Genomic DNA, 20792 nt, shown 5'->3' on the forward strand with positions numbered 1-20792 from the left:
GACAAAACTTAAATACAGATCTTTGTTATATTCCCATGCTTTCTCGACTATTTGTCGTAAAGTGAAGATCTGATCCTGACAGCCTCTATTTGGCCTGAATCCAGCTTGCTCTTCACCAAGCTTTTCTTCCACAATTCTTCTCAACCATTTCTCAAGTATACTTGTATAAATCTGGCCAGGAACACTCAGTAGGGAAATACCTCTGTAATTCTCACAATCAGTTTTATTTACCTTTTTATATATGGGCACGATTAGAGCTCTACTCCAATCATCTGGAATCCGTACCTCTGTCCAGGCTTTCTGAACTATGCAGTGCAGTCACTGTAAGACTTTTATACCACCATACTTCAGCATTTCTGGTCGAATATCATCTACTCCTGCTGCCTTTCTGCATTTCAAGCCTTTGATGGCTTTTTCTACTTCAAGTATGGATATTCTCGTAGACAGGCTTATACGTTGGTTATGCATTATTAAAACACTTAAGGAATTGAACAACGTAATTAAGGATATAAATTAAATTAAACTTTAATAAATATTTTCCGATATTTTGGCAACGTCACGTTGCCATCTTCTAAAGGAACTTACAAAAAAAGTTACGTGCACGTAGGCACTACAACACAGAAACTGGGAATGAAGAGATGAAGCTATTGTTCTCCTAACAGTCCAGATGGTGCCCTCTAGCGGACTAAGTAGGTGTTCTTGGCCGTTAGGCTGAAGGTCTGCTGATGTAGGCCTCCCAAATTTGGGGCAGTCACATACAACCAAATTTGTTGAGGTTTGGAGAATTTCTTAGGGCTGAGGCTGATTCCATAAAGAGTCTTTCAAATTTGTATTTGCTACAGTGTATCACTGTAGCTTTCTTCTACCGTATTCTGGGCGTGTATCCAGAGCATGGTCCGCAAGTCCAGAATGACTGTATTTGTGAAAATGGATGTAGTCCTTGTGTTCTGAAATTCTGATATTTGCTGTCCTGCCTGTTTGGCCAAAGTAAGACAGTTTACAACTGCAAGGGACCTGGGAAACACCACGTAGGTCTAGGGGAAGTGGTTGGTCTTTAGTGGAGCGGATAAGGGATGCCAATTTTCTGTAAGGTTTGTAACAGGAGGTCAGGTCATGTTTTTTTAAGATTTTGGTAATCTTTTCTGAGGTGCCTCGGATGTAGGGAATGGTGATGGATTTAGAGTAATCCTTGTTGTGGAGGGAGGGAGGGGATCTGTGGTTTGTAGGTTCTAATAATTTTTGGATTTTTTTGGGGGGTAGCCATTGGCTGAGAAAGTGTTGAGGATGTGATCTAGTTCAGTGTTTAGGGCCAAGTTGTTTGAACAGATTAGTTTAGCCCTGTTGTATAGTGTTTTCACTACTCCATATTGTTGTGAGGGGGGATGGTGGGATTGTTGGTGAATGTATCTGCCTGTATGGGTGGGTTTTCTGTAAACTGAGAGAACCAAGGATCCATTAGGCTGGCGGGTGACTAGTGTGTCTAGGAAAGGGCAGCTGTTGTTTTCCTCTTTTTCCAGAGTGAATTTGATCCTGGGGTGTTGGTTGTTTAAGTGTGTTAAGAAGGAGAGAAGTGTTTCAGAGCCATGTGGCCAAATAGCGAACACATCATCAACGTAGCAAAGCCATACGGTTGGTTTTTGTGGGGCAGAGGCTAAGGCTTTTTCTTCCAAGGTCTCCATAAAGAAATTGGCCAAGGGTGGGAAGAGTGGTGAACCCATGGCTGTCCCCTCTATTTGTTTGTAGAATTTTCCCTGCCAAACGAAATAACCTGAGTTCAGGCTATTTCGTTTGGCAGGGAAATGGATATGTAATGGAAAAGTATGGATATGATTTGGCAGGGAAATGGATATGTAATGGAAAAGTATGGATATATAATGGAAAAGTATGGATATGTATTCCTGACTGTATGCCTGTTGAGTGTTTTTTTACCACTGTGCTATCACTGCTTGTTTCATTTAGCAATTTTTCGAAGTAATTACTCCATACTTCAAGGATATCTTTTTCTCCTGTTTTCATTTCACCTTTATCATCTCTAACTCCTTTTACAGCACTCTTTCCTCCATTTCTAAGCTTCATCAACAACCTCCAGAATATCTTACCACCTTCTTGATATTTATTTTCTATGTTCTTGCCAAAGTTCCCCCATTACTTTTGTTTAGCTAGTTTTATACAGTGTTTTGCTTTCTTATGTTTGTCTCTGTATTCTCTAAGAGCAAAAGCTGACTTATTTGCCAGGAACTTTTGATATGATTTCTTCTTTTCCTCTTTAACTTCCTGTGTCCACCATGGAGTCCTGATTTTTCTATCCTTGCAGACAACCTCACCACATGCCTCTCTGGCTGAATCAATCAAGGTTTTCTTCAAGGCTTGCCACTGAATCTCAAAGGTTTGGTTCCTGTTCTCAAACTCTTTCATTTTTTCTTCAATAATCTTTGTGTATTTTAGTCTACAGTTCACATCTGTGAGCTGCTCAACTTTTATTTGCTTTAAAACTTTCTTACATGTTATTCTTTTCAATATGAACTTCAATTTTATCCTGCTCAAGACTAAATAGTGATGGCTTCCAATTTCAAATCCTCTGTACACTCTGGTGTCCTGCACCAGGGAGAAAACATCACTATCAACAATAACATAGTCAATGAGACTTTTCTTATTCCTTGCCTCTTCTCTCCATGTGAATGGAGAGGAGGCAAGGCAAGAAAAATCAACAATTGTATTAAATAGCGTTAATACAAGTATCCAAGGGAAAAATTAAAATATTTTGACATCCACTGACAAATTGTCAGATTTTCAGAAAAAAATATCTCTCTGGAAAAACCACATATCAGAAAAAAATACAGTAGATATGTTTCCTTCGCTCCATAATAAAAATGTCGAGGGAATTATATTCATTACAACAGAACATTTAACAATATTGGAAGAAAAGATTTCAAGTTATTTTCCTTCCTTAAATACACACAATTATGACTGGATACGAAATCCATTTAGCACAGTTAATATATTGAGTTGTGAATTTTCATTACAAGAAGAAGAAGAACAATAAGTTACCTTGTCAACAGATCGTACCCTAAAAATGAAATTCTCTGAAATAACTCTTGAGGAATTTAGGATTTTTGTCCAAACTGAATACCCAACTCTCCACAAGGGCACTGAAAATTTGTTTGTTTTCAATGTCATATTTGTGTGAGCTTGGTTTCTCAATATTAACCAATATATAAAGTAAAAAGCATGAAAGACACTAATATAGACAAAGAGATGAGGGTAGCTATATCACATATAGCTACCCTCAGCTCTTTGCTGATATTGCTAAAATCTGCAGAAGCCGACAAGCAAAAGTATCGCATTAAAATAAGTTCCATTTTTATAAAAGGCAAGTCCATGCATATTTTTATTGTTAGTTTATGACCTTAATGCTTTTGGTGTTCCCCAAATTTTTCTTATAATCAAAAGTGTTCCATGACTTCGAAAAGGTTAAGAACCACTGTTCTACATCAACCAAATAGAGCCTCCATAGCTCAGTCAGAATACACGAAGCCCTTTGGTCAGAAAGACCGGGATTCGATTCCTGTTCATGACATGAGGAACTTTTATCTGGTCTCTTTCAACTAAAGGTGAGTTAGTGTGTGTCTCATATGGGGGTAGGTTGTTTTTTCATCTGGAAATTTGGGTTTTTTTGTCTCATCCAGAACAGGCAAATCAGCCCGTAAACACACACGGATCTAGTCATAAAATACATACTTAATCTCTCAATAAAAGGGCTCAACCAATCCTGAAGGAAAGTGGAGGATAGGGGAAAACCCCACATGAATAAATAAAAAAAAAAATGGTAGTATACAGTTCTCAGTATATAGAAAACCAATATCATCAAAGCTCATATCATCACCCTTGTCAGAAATATGGTGTATCAAATCACTAGTAGACAGAGCTCATAAAATATGTTCTACAGATTCTTTTCTAAACAAAGAACTTTCGTGTTATCTCTCAGTATTGGATTTAACTGTGAAAATCGTAGTATGAGAGAATATTATTGAGCTCATTTATGTAATAATTCTGATAATAGATTATGTAATCTATTATCAGATTACATAATGGTTATAATCCAAAAACTATCGATAAAATAATCAATAATTATGGCCGTTGTCTTAACACAAATCAAGAAGAAGAAGTTACCAGATTTTAAGCACACTTGAGCCAAAAGCACATTATGTGAGATGTCTGTTTCATAAATAACCTTGGATTCAATTTACCTCATTGATTAATCAAAACCAGTGCAAAACTATATGAGATAAAATCCAGAAAATGAAAGGTAGATACAGAACACACTATTAGTCTACCTTAGACCATATACATGTGTTGTTGATTATCCCAATGCTACTGCAGACACTTAGGAAGAAAATTTTGCCAGAATCTCAGGAACTGCTTTATATCCTCCAGTAATGTTAATACTGAAACAGCAACAGAAACAGTGGCTAAATTTTTCTACCAATGAGCTTGAGTCATACAATCAGCCATTTGTTAAGGAGGAACTAAAAAGAACTCTTTTACACCCTAGTTTATTATTATTATTATTATTCAGGCCTCCATGGAGTCAAAAGACTCATCATGGGAGGTCCTTTCTAAAAAACACAAGTCTATCAAGACTCATCGAGGGAGGTCTCTCCTAGGAAACACAAAGTCTATTATACCACTCTTTAAATGCATTGACCGTTCTCACTCTCACCACTCCATCAGGCAATGCATTCCATGGTTCAACCACCCTTCATGCAAAGAAACCACTCCTCACCCTCTTTCTCACAGTTTCCTTTTGTAACTTCCAGGGATGGCCCCTTGTCATGACTCCTTCCTGCTGTTCAACCAAGCGAAAGAACTCCCCAGTATCAACCCTAACATCTTTCATCATCTTCTATGGATCTTCTCTTAATATACAACAAAATACTTACAAAGGAAGAGTTTCCAGATTCCTGGCATAAGTCAGTTGTCATGGCTACCCAAAAACCAGGAAAGGACCCAACACAAGCAAATAATTATTGACCAATTGCTCTGACCAGCTGCCTTTGCAAGAGAGAAAATGGTTAATGCCAGACTTCTCTGGTATTTAGAAAGCAATGATCTTTCCAATATATAATGCAGCTTTTGTAGACATGATTCAACTTTGGACCACTTGGTCTGTTCAGAAACTTATATAACAGACATGTTTCCAAAGTAAGAACATCTGATTTCAGTGTCCTTTGACATGAAAAAAGCTTATGACACAGCCTGGAGATATAGCATATTAAACGATCTCTATAACCTAGGTTTCAAAGGACACCTTCCTGTACTTATTAAAAACTTTCTGTCCAGGCAAACTTTCCAAGTCAAAGAAGGGAGCATATTTGGCCAAGATAGGAAATATGCCATCATGGCCATATCATCAAAAGCAGGGGGTGTCCCCAAGGCTCTGCAAAATTGCAAATTTTTCTTATTTCAAAATTTGCAATTTTGCAAATAAGTTTTTTGCAATTTTGCAAGAATTGCAAAATTGCAAGAATTTTGCTTATTGCAAAATTCTTGAATATGGCTGCGTGCAAGACATCATTTAACTGCTAAATTCAGGTGGCAAGTCATTGTAAGACCAGAGGCCAGCCAAAGTCAGTAAGAGTAGCCAGATGGGTGCATGTGAGTTGCTCCTTGGTTCACAGACTGTGGAACCAATGCCAATGTCACAAACAGTATCCTGGAGATAGACTGAAGGATGGCCATAGGCTACAACCACAGTGGGTTACTGATATCTCTGATTATCTACTTGCCAAAACAGCAGTGCTATCCCAAATCAGCTATGATCTTACATTGGTTACAGGAACATCTGCTTCCACTGCGTGCAGAAGGCTTCATGAAGGTGGTCTGTATGCTACACAACTGGTAGTCTGCATTCCCCTATCCCCATGTCAGAGGAGAGAACATTTGAAAAAATAGGTCAGGCTCCATGTCAACTGGACCCAAGACCAATGGGGATCAGAACTGTTTACAGACAAGTTCCCAATTTGTTCTATAAAGTGATACCAGGTATGCTGTGACTGGAGAGAAGCAGTGACACATTATCATCTCTAATATTCATGAAAGGGATACCATGCTGCAACTTATAAGGACAAGGTCCTGGACCCATATTGTCCATAAGCAGGTGTGATTAGGGGAGACGATTATCTTACAAGATGATGATAATCATCCTCAAGTGAACCTCCTGGGTCAGTATTTTTAAGAAGAGACTATTGTATGTATAGACTGGCCAGCCATGTCTAATGACTTAATCCTATTGAGCATGTCTGGGATGCTCTAGGCAGATGTGTTGCTACTCTCAACATCTCTCTCCCCCCAAAGCCTTGAGAGACTTAGGAGAGTTATGCAGGAGAAATGGTTGTTATTGTAAAATCTTGCGTGATAAGTTAATATAATTAATTTGTCGAGCTTGATTTTACAGGGGTTTCAAACCTAAATAATGTAGGAAAAATTATGTAAAATTTCTTTTATTAACTGTCTTTAAAAATATGTTAAATATTTCCTGTTTGAATATTGTACCTAAAATAAGAGAAAATGAACTGATATTAATAAGTCAGCAAAAAGAATAGTGTATCAAAAAAGTTCGCAACAACTTGCGAACAAAATTGAGTTCCTGAAGCAAAGACTTTCGGTGAGAAAACCAGAGTGATGTCACTGTGCCAATGGGTAATCATGGACATTCCAAAGTTGGGAACAAAGACCAAGGAGCATATTTAAGGGGATGAAAAGGGAAGAGAAAAAAAAAAGGGTTACAAGGACGACTAATGCAGCCGCAACTGCTGGTGTTTTGGTTCCTTTATTGGCTGAATGGAAGAAAGAAGAGGCGATGACTCAGTGCATGTAACTTGAGGCTTGGAACGAATCGTCGGAACTACATTGTAGGCTATTCCTCCAAAAATGTTCTGGAAGGAATTCCAAGGAGTGTCCGACAACATGTGTCCCACCATAGCTGCCCACGATTCCTGCAAAAGGTTTGATGTCAGGTCAATGAATAAGCCACCAGTGGAGCAAGAGTAATAGTGTACAGAAATGTCTGAGACAAGAATGTCCTGTGTAATGGCAAAGATTCAAGATATCCCAACAGAGGCTTTGTTCATGAAAGAGAGGACTGTGCCTTTACAGAAAGAACTGTCAGTAAACAAGTAATATTGTTGTTGTCTTTGGAAGTTGAGTATTACAAAAAGTCGGTGGTAAAGGTTTGTAAAGTGTTGTATAATATCAGGGTAGAGCAAGTGTATACGTTATACTGGTGTAAGGAAAAATACTGAAGGTAGTTATGTAAGAGAGAACAGTTATTCTATACTTATTGTAAAGTATGTATTTTATAATGCTAAGTAGAGTGTAAATGTTGAGTGTACGTAAAATGTATATAATTCAATGATATAATATTTCTGCTGGAGTTAGATATGTTGAGAGAATCAGTTACTTACTCCCCACTATATTGTAACCTTAACTGTTTAGTAGAATAAAATGTTTTGTTTGAACAACAACTGATCTGATCATTTGCCAATGCACTGTTTCAAATAAATTTCTGCATGTGTTGATTTAGAATAGCACAACATGCTGTATGGTTAGGAGGATTTTAGCTGAGACCTTACCTTTGTTCACGTTCTTATTATTCTTAAACTCTACTATTTCTTCCAGAATGGTGCAGTCGTAAATAAAAACAAATTTGTTTGGTGGAAGAGGCTGAGAAAATAAGTATACCACAATCACGTAGCCGGCAATAGTTCAATATAGAGCCAGTCTTACGTGCAGTAGGAGCAAAGGGCAAGGGCAAAAAGAAATGGGGGGGGACAAAAATTTTAAGACAGAAGGACTTGGAGAACAAAGAAAGTAGGGAGAGGTTAGAGATTAACAAGATTTGGCTGAACTTCGTAAATAGCATAAGATTTACATATGGCACAGCCCGAACAGATAGCAGAGTAGTAACAAATAAGAAAAACCATCCATATACATACATATAAATAGATAACGATAACATAAAATTTTATATTATTACCAACTTAGCTCCTGGACACCATTATAAACAGTATGAAACATCATTGTGAGTGCTGTATTGTTGTGAAGGGTAACCACATTCCCTAATAAAGCACTTTAACAATATCATTTTGACCTCTTGTTTTTGACCACTGTCTTAATGTACCCATTTGTTACTGAATTTACAGTTTTGATGGGTAATTCTGCCAAATCTCATTTCAAAACTGCTTTTTTAATAAAATTGCATAAAAATTCATCATGCAGTTTTTAAGTTATCACGATTTTTCTCTTTGTTCTTTAATTTATGGAAATACATGTTCTATATGAACAAGGGGTCTGAAAAGTTCTTGGCCTCGACCATAGATGGCAACACTATCAGTAAGATAAATGACAAATGTACCAACTATTTCTAAGTTAGTACATTTGTCATAAGCATCCATATGAAACTGCAAGTCATTATACCAAGTAGCTTGTTTTATACAGCTGTCTGAAGCAAAAGTGTTGTCTGTATTCCTTGAAATGGATAAAATTGAGTATCGTGCGGTTATAAAATTCTTTGTAAAAGAAGGTTTAACGCCAAAAGAAATTCATTTAAAGTTCATAAAAATTTATGGGCACTCTTCTCCTTCCTTTTTGACAATTAAGAAATGGGCTACCAAGTTAAAATGTGGCCGTACTAGCCTTGAAGATGATCCACGTGAAGGACATCCAAAAAGTGTAACAACACCACAAATCATTGATCAAGTGCATGATATAGTATCGGATGACCAGCGAGTCAAAGTGTGTGAAATTGCTGAGATTATAGACATTTCAAAAGAACCTGTAGGATATATTTTGCATGAAGAATTCCAAATGAAAAAGCTTTGCGCAAGATGGGTGCCAGCTTGCTCACAGCAGATCAAAAATGCACTAGCATAAAAATCTCTGAACAGTGCTTGGAAGCATTTTAACAAGAATAAAACTAATTGGGCACCAATTTATTACTATGGATGAGACTTGGACCACCATTACACCAGAATCCAAACAGCAGTCAAAACAGTGGACAGAAGCCAGCTGTTCAGCGCCAAAGAAGATTCCATCAGCAGGTAAGGTCGTGGCATCGGTGTTTTGAGATGCTAAAGGCATTTTGTTTATTAATTATCTTGAAAAGAGTAAAACAATAACTGGGGAATATTATTCCGATCTTTAAACCAAACTAGATGAAAAAATTCATGAGAAAAGACCCATTTTGCAGAAAAAAAAATCATCTTTCATCAGGACAATGCACCTGCCCACAAAGGTGTTTTGGCAATGGGAAAATTAAGGGATCTGCACTATGACTATTGGAACATCCACCCTATTCCCCAGATTTGCTCCCTCTGACTTCTTTCTCTTTCCAAAACTAAAATTCTGCCTCGCTGGTTAGTGTTTTCTTCGAATCAAGAGGTGATTGCAGAGGGGTATTTTGCAGATCTTACTGTAGAGGGGTATTTTGCAGATCTTACTGAGAACCACTACAGGGACGGAATAATGGCACTGGAGCATCACTGTAATAAATGTATTAGTCTAAAGGGAGATTATTTTGAAAAATAAAAATACTTTTGAAATTATAAGTTCGTTTTTTCATTGTTAGGTCGAGAACTTTTCAGACAACCTTCGTATGTGCATATGTAAGATATAAATAGACATATATGTAATTAAATACATAAAATGAATATATATATATATATATATATATATACATGTGTAAATAAGTTTTTTTACCTTGGGAATAATGTATATTAGGGTTACCAAGTAATTTTATAAACTTGGTTGTTTTACTCCTAACCCCAAGTAAGCAAACAGTTAAGTTTGCACCTGAAACATAGTTCAAGTCTAAAGGTGGTGCAACACCAGGGAAACTCACTGTAAAGGTGGGTAAAGCTCTGATCACTATTCTTAGTATTTTCCATAATGTAAAGCACATCTCACTAAGAGATGTATACTGCAATACATTATGGGTGGGGTCACTACTCAGACTGGTTTCAACCTTTTTTGAGATCTCCTCAGTGAGTAGCTAGACCCTAAATACCAAGGTTTTAGTAATACAGAACCTTATCAACTTTACCTATGCAAGTTGCTAAAAGGTATTTTTATTTGTATTTAAGGTCTAGCTACTCACTGAGGAGACCTCAAAAAAGGTTGAAACCGGTCTGGGTAGTGACCCCACCCATAATGTATTGCAGTATATATCTCTTAGTGAGATGTGCTTTACATTATGGAAAATACTAAGAATAGTGATCAGAGCTTTACTCACCTTTACAATGAGTTGCCCTGGTTTTGCACCACCAATAGACTTGAACTACGTTTCAGGTGCAAACTTAGCTGTTTGCTTACTTTGGATTAGGAGTAAAATAACCAAGTTTATAAAATTGCTTGGTAACCCTAATATATATATATATATATATATATATATATATATGTAGAAAGTTTTTTACCTTGGGTATAATTTTGAAGGCAAATGGTTTTTCTTCTGCGTTTTCTATTATTTGTTTTAATGAATATGATCAATTGTGTTAAAGCCTTTATGGAATGCTACTTGTTCTGCAGGTTGATTTGAGTCTAGAAGGGGGGGTTAACCCGTTCGTTATTAATTTTGTGAGAATTTTATACAGATTAGAGAGAATACTAATTGGTCTATAGTTCTTTACTTCTTCTTTGTCTCCTTTTTTAAATAACAGTTTCAGCATTTTTCCAATTTACTGGTATCTTTCCCCTCTTCTAGGCATAGAAGCAATGCAAGTCATGAAATGGTGTCACATCTTATTATTAAAATACTCTTGATTATAGCTAGTTTGTAGAAAGTTTTTTCATGTAGTTATAAAATCTTGGTAATAAAAATTTTCTCAACATGACAAATCAATATTCTAGCAATAAAATGATATTTAAAATTTATAAATTTTTAAAGAACTTCTTTTATTAAAACAAGATGTCTTGAGATATAAATAATAATAATAATTCTGCAAATTAAAACTCTTCCAAGAATTCTCACTTTCCTTTAAGTATATTTATTCCATCCAACTAAATTGCTTACTTTAAGCTCAGCATCCTGCTCCTGAAGAAAATCGATGATAATTTTGCCATGTGAACTAAGTGAATTTTCATGATTTTCTAGAACTTGTTGTGGTGCCTGTGAAGTATTAAAGTTTAATAAATTTAAGCAAGCAAAAACATCAAAGAAAGAATAAGAACAAAGAAACATATCTCTATTATCTGATAATTTAATAAGTAAGGCAAATCACTCTAAAGTGATACTTACATATGAAACTCTCAGGAAGTCACACTAAAGACTCATTGCAGAAGATCAATTTAATATGCTACACTAACTATTGTATGACTGATTGCAACTTAGTTAATGTGTAAGTTGTGCAGGAGAAATAGTGTGAAGTTTGTGAATGTGTAGGGTGAGTTTGATTGATGAAAGAACTTATATAAGGCTGAAAAAGGAAAAGTTGGTCCTTGTTGGGGATCTAAATAATAGAGTAGGAAATAACTGGGAGACATACAAATATATTTTGGGAAAATTTGGAGAAAAGAGCAAAGCTAATAATAATGGCAAATATTTGTTGGATTTCTGTTCAGGACATGGACTGGTTATTACTAACACCATGTTCCAACATAAAAATGTGCACAAATTCACATGGAGAGAAGAGGCTAGGAATAAGAAAAGTCTCATTGACTATATTATTGTTGATAGTGATGTTTTCTCCCTGGTGCAGGACGCCAGAGTGTACAGAGGATTTGAAATTGGAAGTGATCACTATTTAGTCTTGAGCAGGATAAAATTCAATTTCATATTGAAAAGAATAACATGTAAGAAAGTTTTAAAGCGAATAAAAGTTGAGCAGCTCTCAGATCTGAACTGTAGACTAAAATACACAAAGATTATTGAAGAAAAAATGAAAGAGTTTGATAACAGGAATCGAACCTTGGAGATTCAGTGGCAAAGTCTGAAGAAAACATTGATTGATTCTGCCAGAGAGGCATGTGGTGAGGTTGTCTGCAAGGATAAAAAAATCAGAACTCCCTGGTGGACACAGGAAGTTAAAGAGGCAGTGAAGGAAAAGAAGAAAGCATATCAAAAGTTCCTGTCAAATAAGTCAGCTTGTGCTCTTAGAGAATATAGAGACAAATGCAAGAATGCTAAACACTGCGTAAAACTAGCTAAACAAAAGTCATGGGAGGACTTTGGCAAGAATATAGAAAATAAATATCAAGAAGGTGGCAAAATATTCTGGAGGTTGTTGAAGAAGCTTAGGAATGGAGGAAAGAGTGTTGTAAAAGGAGTTAGAGATGATAAAGGTGACATGAAAACGGAAGAAAATGATATCCTTGAAGTATGGAGTAATTACTTTGAAAAACTGCTAAATGAAACAAGCAGTGATACAGCACAGTGGTAAAAAACACTGACCAGGCATGCAGTCAGGAATACATATCCATACTTGAAGTAGAAAAAACCATCAAAGGCTTGAAATGTGGAAAGGCAGCAGGAGTAGACGATATTCAACCAGAAATGCTGAAGTATGGTGGTATAAGAGTCTTACAGTGGCTACACTGCATAGTTCAGAAAGTCTGGACAGAGGGATGAATTCTCAATGACTGGAGTAGAGCTCTCATAGTACAGTTCGATCCTACTTCTTCTCAATCTATACCTTGGATCCGATAAATAGTTATTACGATGTTCTTAACTAGTTGATAGGTTGCAAGTTGATTTCTAATTCAAATATAAAGAAAATTTATATTTAAAGACTGCGCCACTTTATATCTGAATTAGTTCAAGAACTGAAGATAAACCAACTCTTAACTACCCTTCTCTTATATGTTGTTATTATATATACTGGTCGAGATTATTTAACTTACTTAATTTACCCGCTTTGGTTCGAATATTTTATGAATGGTGCAGTAAAAGAGATTCAGGCAAAATACATCTTTTGATTAACAAAAACAAACATCTAATTTTAGAATAAAAAATTTTACACTTAAATTCAAATCAGTTATTAAGATATCACAAACATTTTAACTTCTCTGATAAATTCAATCATACAAACTCAGACCATGGTAAATCTATCATCTCTATAATACAGTCTTCTTACAGTTCCTAATATGACAAAAATTGCAGTAACACCTCTTCACAAACAAACACTTTTAAATTTACACTTCAGCTAATTTCTGCAATAGTTACAGTTAGTATAAGGAAATTCTAGGATGAAACCCACACACTTTTCTGCAAATGAATATTAATGGTCGGAATAATTTTACCGATAATCTTCTTTCTTCATAAACTTACACACAAACATTTTTTATAACTGCAAACACTTTGAGCGGTATACAGCACTCATTAAAATAAATCTTCTAAGCAATAACTGAATCAATCATCAGTCACAATACACATAAACAAACGTTCTTGCTTGAAGTAGTACTAATCACTCATGAATTAAGGCAATACACAATAATTCTTTAACATGAGATTTTATATGCACAGTTGTTCATTCCTCCTACATTCAAATAATTCTTTAGGCACCATAATTCTAAACACAACTATCGTTAAACCTCAACTTCACAGCCTCTACTTATTCTCTAGTAACCCCGTATTATACTTCACTGATATTACGTGAAGTAATATCAGTGAAGTATAATCAAGGTTCCGTATGTCCTTGAAAGGTCGGCGCTGAAATTAAATCTCAATTCAAGTATTGCTAGTCTATTTAGTAGTCTCTCAGCTGTTTTCCGTAGCAATATAATTGTTATTCTACAACTTATTAGCTAACTGATTCTCGATTAGTAGACTTAAATTAGCTACTTGAGTAACTCGCCGACTCGCTATTATTACACTCTGATTCCTGAATGCCCAATGCTCCGATTCCAACCCAATGCCAATCCTCTCTCTCTCTGTTTCCTCTCTATCTTCATTTTTAGCGTTCCTCCTTTATATGTGCGTTCTTCCCGCCCAAAAATTCTCGTGATTTTCTTTGACTAAAACTCTTTTCAACATTCTCCTCACGTGGTGTTTCAAACTCGCGCTCGCTTACTTACATACGTCTCCATGACAACAAAACAAAACATAATAAAATTGAGCTATTGCATAAAGTTAAACTTCTACAAATAGGAATAAATAGAGATTATTAACATTTCTATTAATGCACAGTTAAATTATCAAATACAAGTTCTTATAATATTAATATAGTAATAATTAAAATAGCTTAATAATATTTAATACAGTTTTTCATTATTAATACATATATCTTTGATTGAATAATTAGATATTGGACAAAATTAAAGTAGTTATATGAATATTAAATTGTAAAATAAGTTGTTTACATTAAATAATATTTACAAGTCAATCCTTTGTGATGGAAGATCATGTCGGATTCTGAAGCAAATAATAATTACTCTAATCTCTACATAATCAGAATCCAACAGTAACCATATATAAAAAGGGAAATAAAACTGAATGTGAGAATTACAGAGGTATTTCCCTACTGAGTGTTCCTGGCAGGATCTATGCAAGTATACTTGAGAAACGGATGAGACAAATTGTGGAAGAAAAGCTGGGTGAAGAACAAGCTGGATTCAGGCCAAATAGAGGCTGTCAGGATCAGATCTTCACTTTACGACAAATAGTTGACAAAGCATGGGAATATAACAAAGATCTGTATTTAAGTTTTGTCGATCTGGAAAAGGCATATGACAAGGTGCCAAGAGAGAAGCTATTCAATATGTTACAGTTATATGGTGTCAATGGGGCATTATATCAAGCAATACTTAGTCTTTATTTGAGTTGAAAGTCAACAGTTAGAATTGAAGGAAGTACAGGAACATGGTTTAATGTTAAATCTGGTGTGAGACAAGGATGTACATTATCCCCTCTGCTGTTCATTATCCTTATGGATCAAATTATGAAAGAAAGTGGTATTAAACATGATATCAAAATTGGAGATGTTAATGTTAGCTCTTTGCTTTACGCGGATGACGTTATACTTCTAAATAAATCCACTACAAGTCTGCAAGATTCTCTGACTAAATTGAATAGCTGTTGTAAGAGATATGGTATGAAGGTCAGCAATAAAAAGACAAAGACAATGAAAATAGGCAGAATCATTGAAAATGTCAACTGTGTTCTGAATGGAGAACCTGTGGAACAAGTAAAACATTTCAGCTACTTAAGTACAATTTTTACTGAAGATGGTAAATTAAATATAGAAATAGACAACAGAATCAACAAAGCTGGTATGGTGGGAAGTCAATTGAATAAATTCATATGGAATAAGGGAGAAATTAGTCAGAACACTAAATTAGCTGTATACAAGACAGTGTTCAAACCAATTTTAACTTATGGATCTGAGAGCTGGGTCAGAAGTAAAACACTTGACCAAAGACTAGAGACTGCAGATATGAGAGTCCTGAGAAAGATTATAGGCATGATTTAATATGATATTGCCATTGATGCCATCAATGGCAATATCATATTAAAAACGAGGATATTAGGAAAGAACTTGACATTGCCAGCATCCAGGAATGCGTTAGCAGAGCTAATCTCAGGTGGTATGGTCACTTAAACAGAATGGGCGAGGAAAGATTAGCAAAACAAGTTCTCTGGCAGGTTGGCAGCAAAATTACCCAGAGGAAGACCAAGATATTGGTGGATTGATATGGTACAAAGTGCCTTAGACTATAGAAATATAAGATCTGATAATGTTAGAGTCTTGACAAGTAACAGACTGATTTGGAGGAAAATTGTAGATAGGAAGTTAGTAATGATGATGTAAGTTTTTTATGTAGTACTATCACATCCTGTACACCCTCTTGAGAGTACATGGCAGGAATTTGATGATGATGATGATGAGTTTACATTTGAATGTATTTAGAGTTTAGACATCTTGAGAAATTTTCAGTGAGAGTTCAAAAGTGCAGTGTCAAGGAGACTTTTTTTTGAAAGGAGAAAGGGGAGAATATTGAGGCAAGTAAATGGAAGAATGATCACGTGATGCTGAATGTAGTTCCCCAGGTTCTGAAATTTAGTGGGATAATCAACACAAGGTGTAAGCGAGGTTGCAGGATGAAGTGGGTATTACAGTTTATGAATACTCATGCCAGATGTATCTGGAATAAGGTAGTTTTTGACATCCATTAGGTCAACTTGTTCAAAAGTTAATAGGCATTAGTGAGAATTGGTTCACAGAGGATGAATATTGCTCAGTGGCTACAAAGTAGCACAACTTCAAAATTCTTAATTTTTGAGTTAATGTACATAATTTCCTCGATTCTAAATATACTAATTTTAAAAGAAAAATTTTTCTCATTATCTCAGAACTACGATTTTTCGATTATGTCACTATTACAGTTAGCATGCAAAATGATGCATTAACTCAAAAATTATGAATTTTGAGTTGTGCCACTATTGCAGCCAGTGAGCAATATAGCCATAGGGATAGAGGGAATAGAAAGGGAGAAGAGCTTTTAGTAGTAATACACTGAAACTATTACCTCTTTATCTGTACACGTCAGTATTCTTCACATCATCATCAAATTCCTGATATATACCCTCAAGGGGTGTACAGGATATGATAGTACTACAATAAAAAATTTACATCATTACTAACTTCCTATCTACAATTTTCCTCCAAATCAGTATGTTAGATGTCAAGATTCCAACATTATATCAGATCTTATATTTCTATCTTCTAAAGCACTTTTTACTGTATCAATCCACCTATATCTAAGTCTTTCTCTGGGTCTTTTTCCTACCAACCTGGCAGAGAACACTTGTTTTGCTAATCTTTCCTTTCCATTCTGTATAAGTGACCATACCACCTCAGATTAGCTCTGCTAACACATTCCTGGATGCTGACAGTAGCAAGTTCTTTCCTAATATCCTTGTTTTTAATATGATATCACCATTGATGCCATCTGTTCATGCCTATAATCTTTCTCAGGACTCTCATATCTGTAGGCTCTAGTCTTTGGTCAAGTGTTTTACTTCTGACCCAACTCTCAGATCCATAAGTTAAAACTGGTTTGAACACTGTCTTGTATAGTGTTCAATTTAGTGTTCCGACTAATTTCTCTCTTATTCCATATGAATTTATTCAATTGACTTCCTACCATACCAGCTTTGCTGATTCTGTTGCCTATTTCTATATTTAATTTACCATCTTCAGTAAAAATTGTACCTAAGCAGCTGAAATGTTTTACTTGTTCCACAGGTTCTTCATTCAGAACACAGTTGACATTTTCAATGATTCTGCCTATTTTCATTGTCTTTGTCTTTTTAATGCTAATATCCTCATTTTTAATATGATATTGCCATTGATGCCATCTGTTCATGCCTATAATCTTTTTCAGGACTCTCATTTCTGCAAATAGTCTTTGGTCAAGTGTTTTACTTCTCGCCCAGCTCTCAGATCCATAAGTTAAAAATTGGTTTGAACACATTCCCGTATACAACTAATTTCTCTCTTATTCCATATAAATTTATTCAGGTTGACTGCCTACCATACCAGCTTTGTTGATTCTGTTGTCTATTTCCATATTTAATTTACCATCTTCACTAAAAATCTTGCCCAAGTAGCTGAAATGTTTTACTTCTTCTATAGGTTCTCTATTCACAATTCAGTTAATATTTTCAATGTGTCTGCCTATTTTCACTGTCTTTGACCTTCATACCATATCTACTACAACAGTTATTCAATTTAGTCAAGGAATCTTGCAGACTTGTAGCAGATTTATTTAAAAGTATAACATCGTCTGCATAAAGCAAGTCATACAGTGGCTGCACTGAGATTAACATTTCCTATTTTGATATCAAGTTTAATACCACTTAACTTCATAATGTGATCTATATAGATAATCAGTAACAGAGGGGATAACATACATCCTTTTTTGACACCAGATTTAACATTAAATCTGGTGTCAGTTTTAATGTTAAATCATTAAATCATTATGTCAGTTTTCTATGTCCAGGTCTATTGAACTATGCAGTGCAGCCACTGTGCGACTTTAGACCTCCATACTTGAGCATTTCTGGTCAAATATCATCTTCTCCTGCTGCCTTTCCACATTTCAGGCTTTTGATGACTTTTTCTATTTCAAGTATGGATATGTATTCCTGACTGCATGCCTGGTCAGTGTATTTTACCACTATGCTGTCATCACTGCTTGTTTCATTTAGCAATTTTTCAAAGTAATTACTCCATACTTCAAGGATATCTTTTTCTTCTGTTTTCATGTCACCTTTATCATCTCTAATTCCTTTTACAGCACTCTTTCCTCCATTTCTGAGCTTCTCCAATAACGTCAAGAATATCTTACCACCTTCTTGATATTTATTTTCTATGTTCTTACCAAAGTCCTCCCAAAACTTTTGTTTAGCTAGTTTTACACAGTGTTTACATTTGTCTCTGTATTCTCTGAGAGTTCATGGCAAATAAGTCAGCTTGTGCTCTCAGAGAATACAGAGACAAATGTAAGAAAGCTAAACACTGTGTAAAACTAGCTAAACAAACGTCTTGGGAGGACTTTGGTAACATGTAAGATGTTCTTCTTACATGTTCTTCAATAACATATAAGAAAGTTTTAAAGTGAATAAAAGTTGAGCAGCTCTCAGATGTGAACTGTAGATTTCAATTATGTTTGTGTATTTTACACCTTGCAGATTCAGTGGCAAACCCTGAAGAACACACTGATTCATTCAGCCAGAGAGGAACATGGTGAGGTTGTCTGCAAGTATAGAAAAATCAGCATTCCATGGTGGACACAGGAAGTTAAAGAGACTTTCTTCTTTTCTTTCACTGCCTCTTTAACTTCCTGTGTCCACCATGGAGTGCTGATTTTTCTATACTTGCAGACAACCTCACCACATGCCTCTCTGGCTGAATGAATCAGTGTTTAATTCAGGGCTTGCCACTGAATCTTCAAGGTTTGGTTTCTGTTCTCAAACTCTTTCATTTTTTTCTTCGGTTGTGTTTGTGTAAAATAGACAAACATAATTGAAGTCTATAGTTCACATCTGATAACTGCTCAACTTTTATTCACTTTAAAACTTTCTTACATGTTATTCTTTTCAATATGAAATTCAATTTTATCCTGCTCAAGACTAAATAGTGATAACTTCCAATTTCAAATCCTCTGTACACTCTGGTGTCTTTCACCAGGGGGGAAAATATCACTATCAACAATAACATAGTCAATGAGACTTTTCTTATTTCTTGCCTCTTCTCTCCATGTGAATTTGTGCACATATTTATGTTGGAACATTGTGTAAGTAATAATCAGTCCATGTCCTGAGCAGAAATCTGTTAGGTATTTTCCATTATTATTATTAGTTTTGCTCTTTTCTCCAAATTTTCCCCAAATATTTTTGACAATTATTTCCTACTCTGCTATTTAGATCCTAAACAAGGACCAACTGTTCCCTTTTCATTGTGTGAAATGCTTAATCTAAAGCTTCAAAAAATTCCTCCACTTCTACCTTAGTGGAACCTTCTGTGGGACCATAGGCATAAATAAATCTCATTATCCAGTTCCCCATTCTCATATTTGCCCACATTAGTCTACTTGAAATTGCTTGCCATTCAAGATTAGCCTCGTATTTAGTGTTGAATACTATGGCTACTCCTTTTCCTTGATTGTCATTGATGAATATAACATTTTGTATTTATTGCTCAGAAAGATCTCACCAGTTTTTGCCTTTTTTGTTTCAGTCAGCCGTATTATGTCGATCTGCTACTTATCCAATTCCTCAGCTAGCTCCATTTCTTTGCCATTCAGGCTTCTTATGTTTATAATACCGATCTTGAACTGTGGTGATGTTGAGTTGGGGTGGGTTTTATGGTTTTGTTCCAGTAGCTGACTTTTTGCTGTTTGCCGTGGTTCACTGGCAAAAACAACGGGAGTCTTGTTTAACTGGGCGACACCCCCAGCCGGCATGAAATTCTGTCATGCTGTACCATCATTTGATATTTTGGTTTAAGCTAATAAGAATACAATTTGGTCGGATAAATCTCAAATTGCAAGCCCATTCTAGTTCATTCAGTATCTAGGTAGATACCTAACAGGGTGCACCACGAGAAGGTGAGGATTGAGCATTAGGTCAGAAGCTCTGATTGGTTCTCCACATTTCTTTAAAGGTAATGTGGAGTTCTCCTCTCAGTTATATAGCTTTGACCCTTAAGCACCCCAAATACTAACCCATTATAGTAGTAATTTTATGGGTAATCCTTACAACTTTGTCATTGTGTTCCCTAAACTACATTTCCCTATCCATCATGATCCTCAAATCCTTTGCTCCTCCATCTCTTGAAGGAAAGTTCCTCCAATATGGTAAACATAATTCCATCTTCTCTAGCCAAAGTGCATAACTTTACACTTAACAACATTGAAATACCATCCTCAATCTTCAGCCCAAAATACCAACCTATTCAAATCTTCTTGTAACAACAACACATTAGAACTTCCTGTCACTACTCTTCCTAATTTAGCACCACCAGCATATATCATTGACATACAAGTTAAACAACACTGGTACCAGAACACCTGTGGTATCCCACTAATCACCTTCTTTTTTGGGATACTGCATCTCCACACACAAACTACTGCTCCTATTAGTCAACCAGCTTTATAACCAAACTATCAAAACTATCCATTCCCATCCTGCTCAATTTCAACAGTAGTGTATCATGCAGTACTCAAACAAATGCTTCAATAAAATCCAAATAAATCACTTTATAAGCATCTTCTCCATCCAATACACTAGTCACCCTATT

The 20792-nt window shown here is 35.6% G+C and overlaps 1 protein-coding gene across 2 annotated transcripts in view; it reads right to left on the reverse strand.

Moving 5' to 3' along the window:
- LOC150108178 (TNF receptor-associated factor 3-like) overlaps positions 1 to 20792 on the reverse strand; it is a 396437-nt gene that overhangs the window by 242925 nt on the left and 132720 nt on the right. Inside the window, exon 7 of one of the 2 annotated variants that reach the window (XM_090415632.1) lies at positions 11066 to 11161. The exons of the other annotated variant lie outside the window; for it this stretch is intronic. Coding sequence (XP_090271758.1) covers positions 11066 to 11161 — 96 coding nt within the window. The remainder of the gene's footprint in view (positions 1 to 11065; positions 11162 to 20792) is intronic. 2 annotated transcript variants of the gene reach the window in all.

This window comes from Typopeltis vanoorti, chromosome 3 (assembly GCF_054136105.1).
Source record: "Typopeltis vanoorti isolate ZY-2024b chromosome 3, IOZ_Tvanoo_1.0, whole genome shotgun sequence".
Taxonomy (NCBI): Eukaryota; Metazoa; Arthropoda; class Arachnida; order Uropygi; family Thelyphonidae; genus Typopeltis; species Typopeltis vanoorti.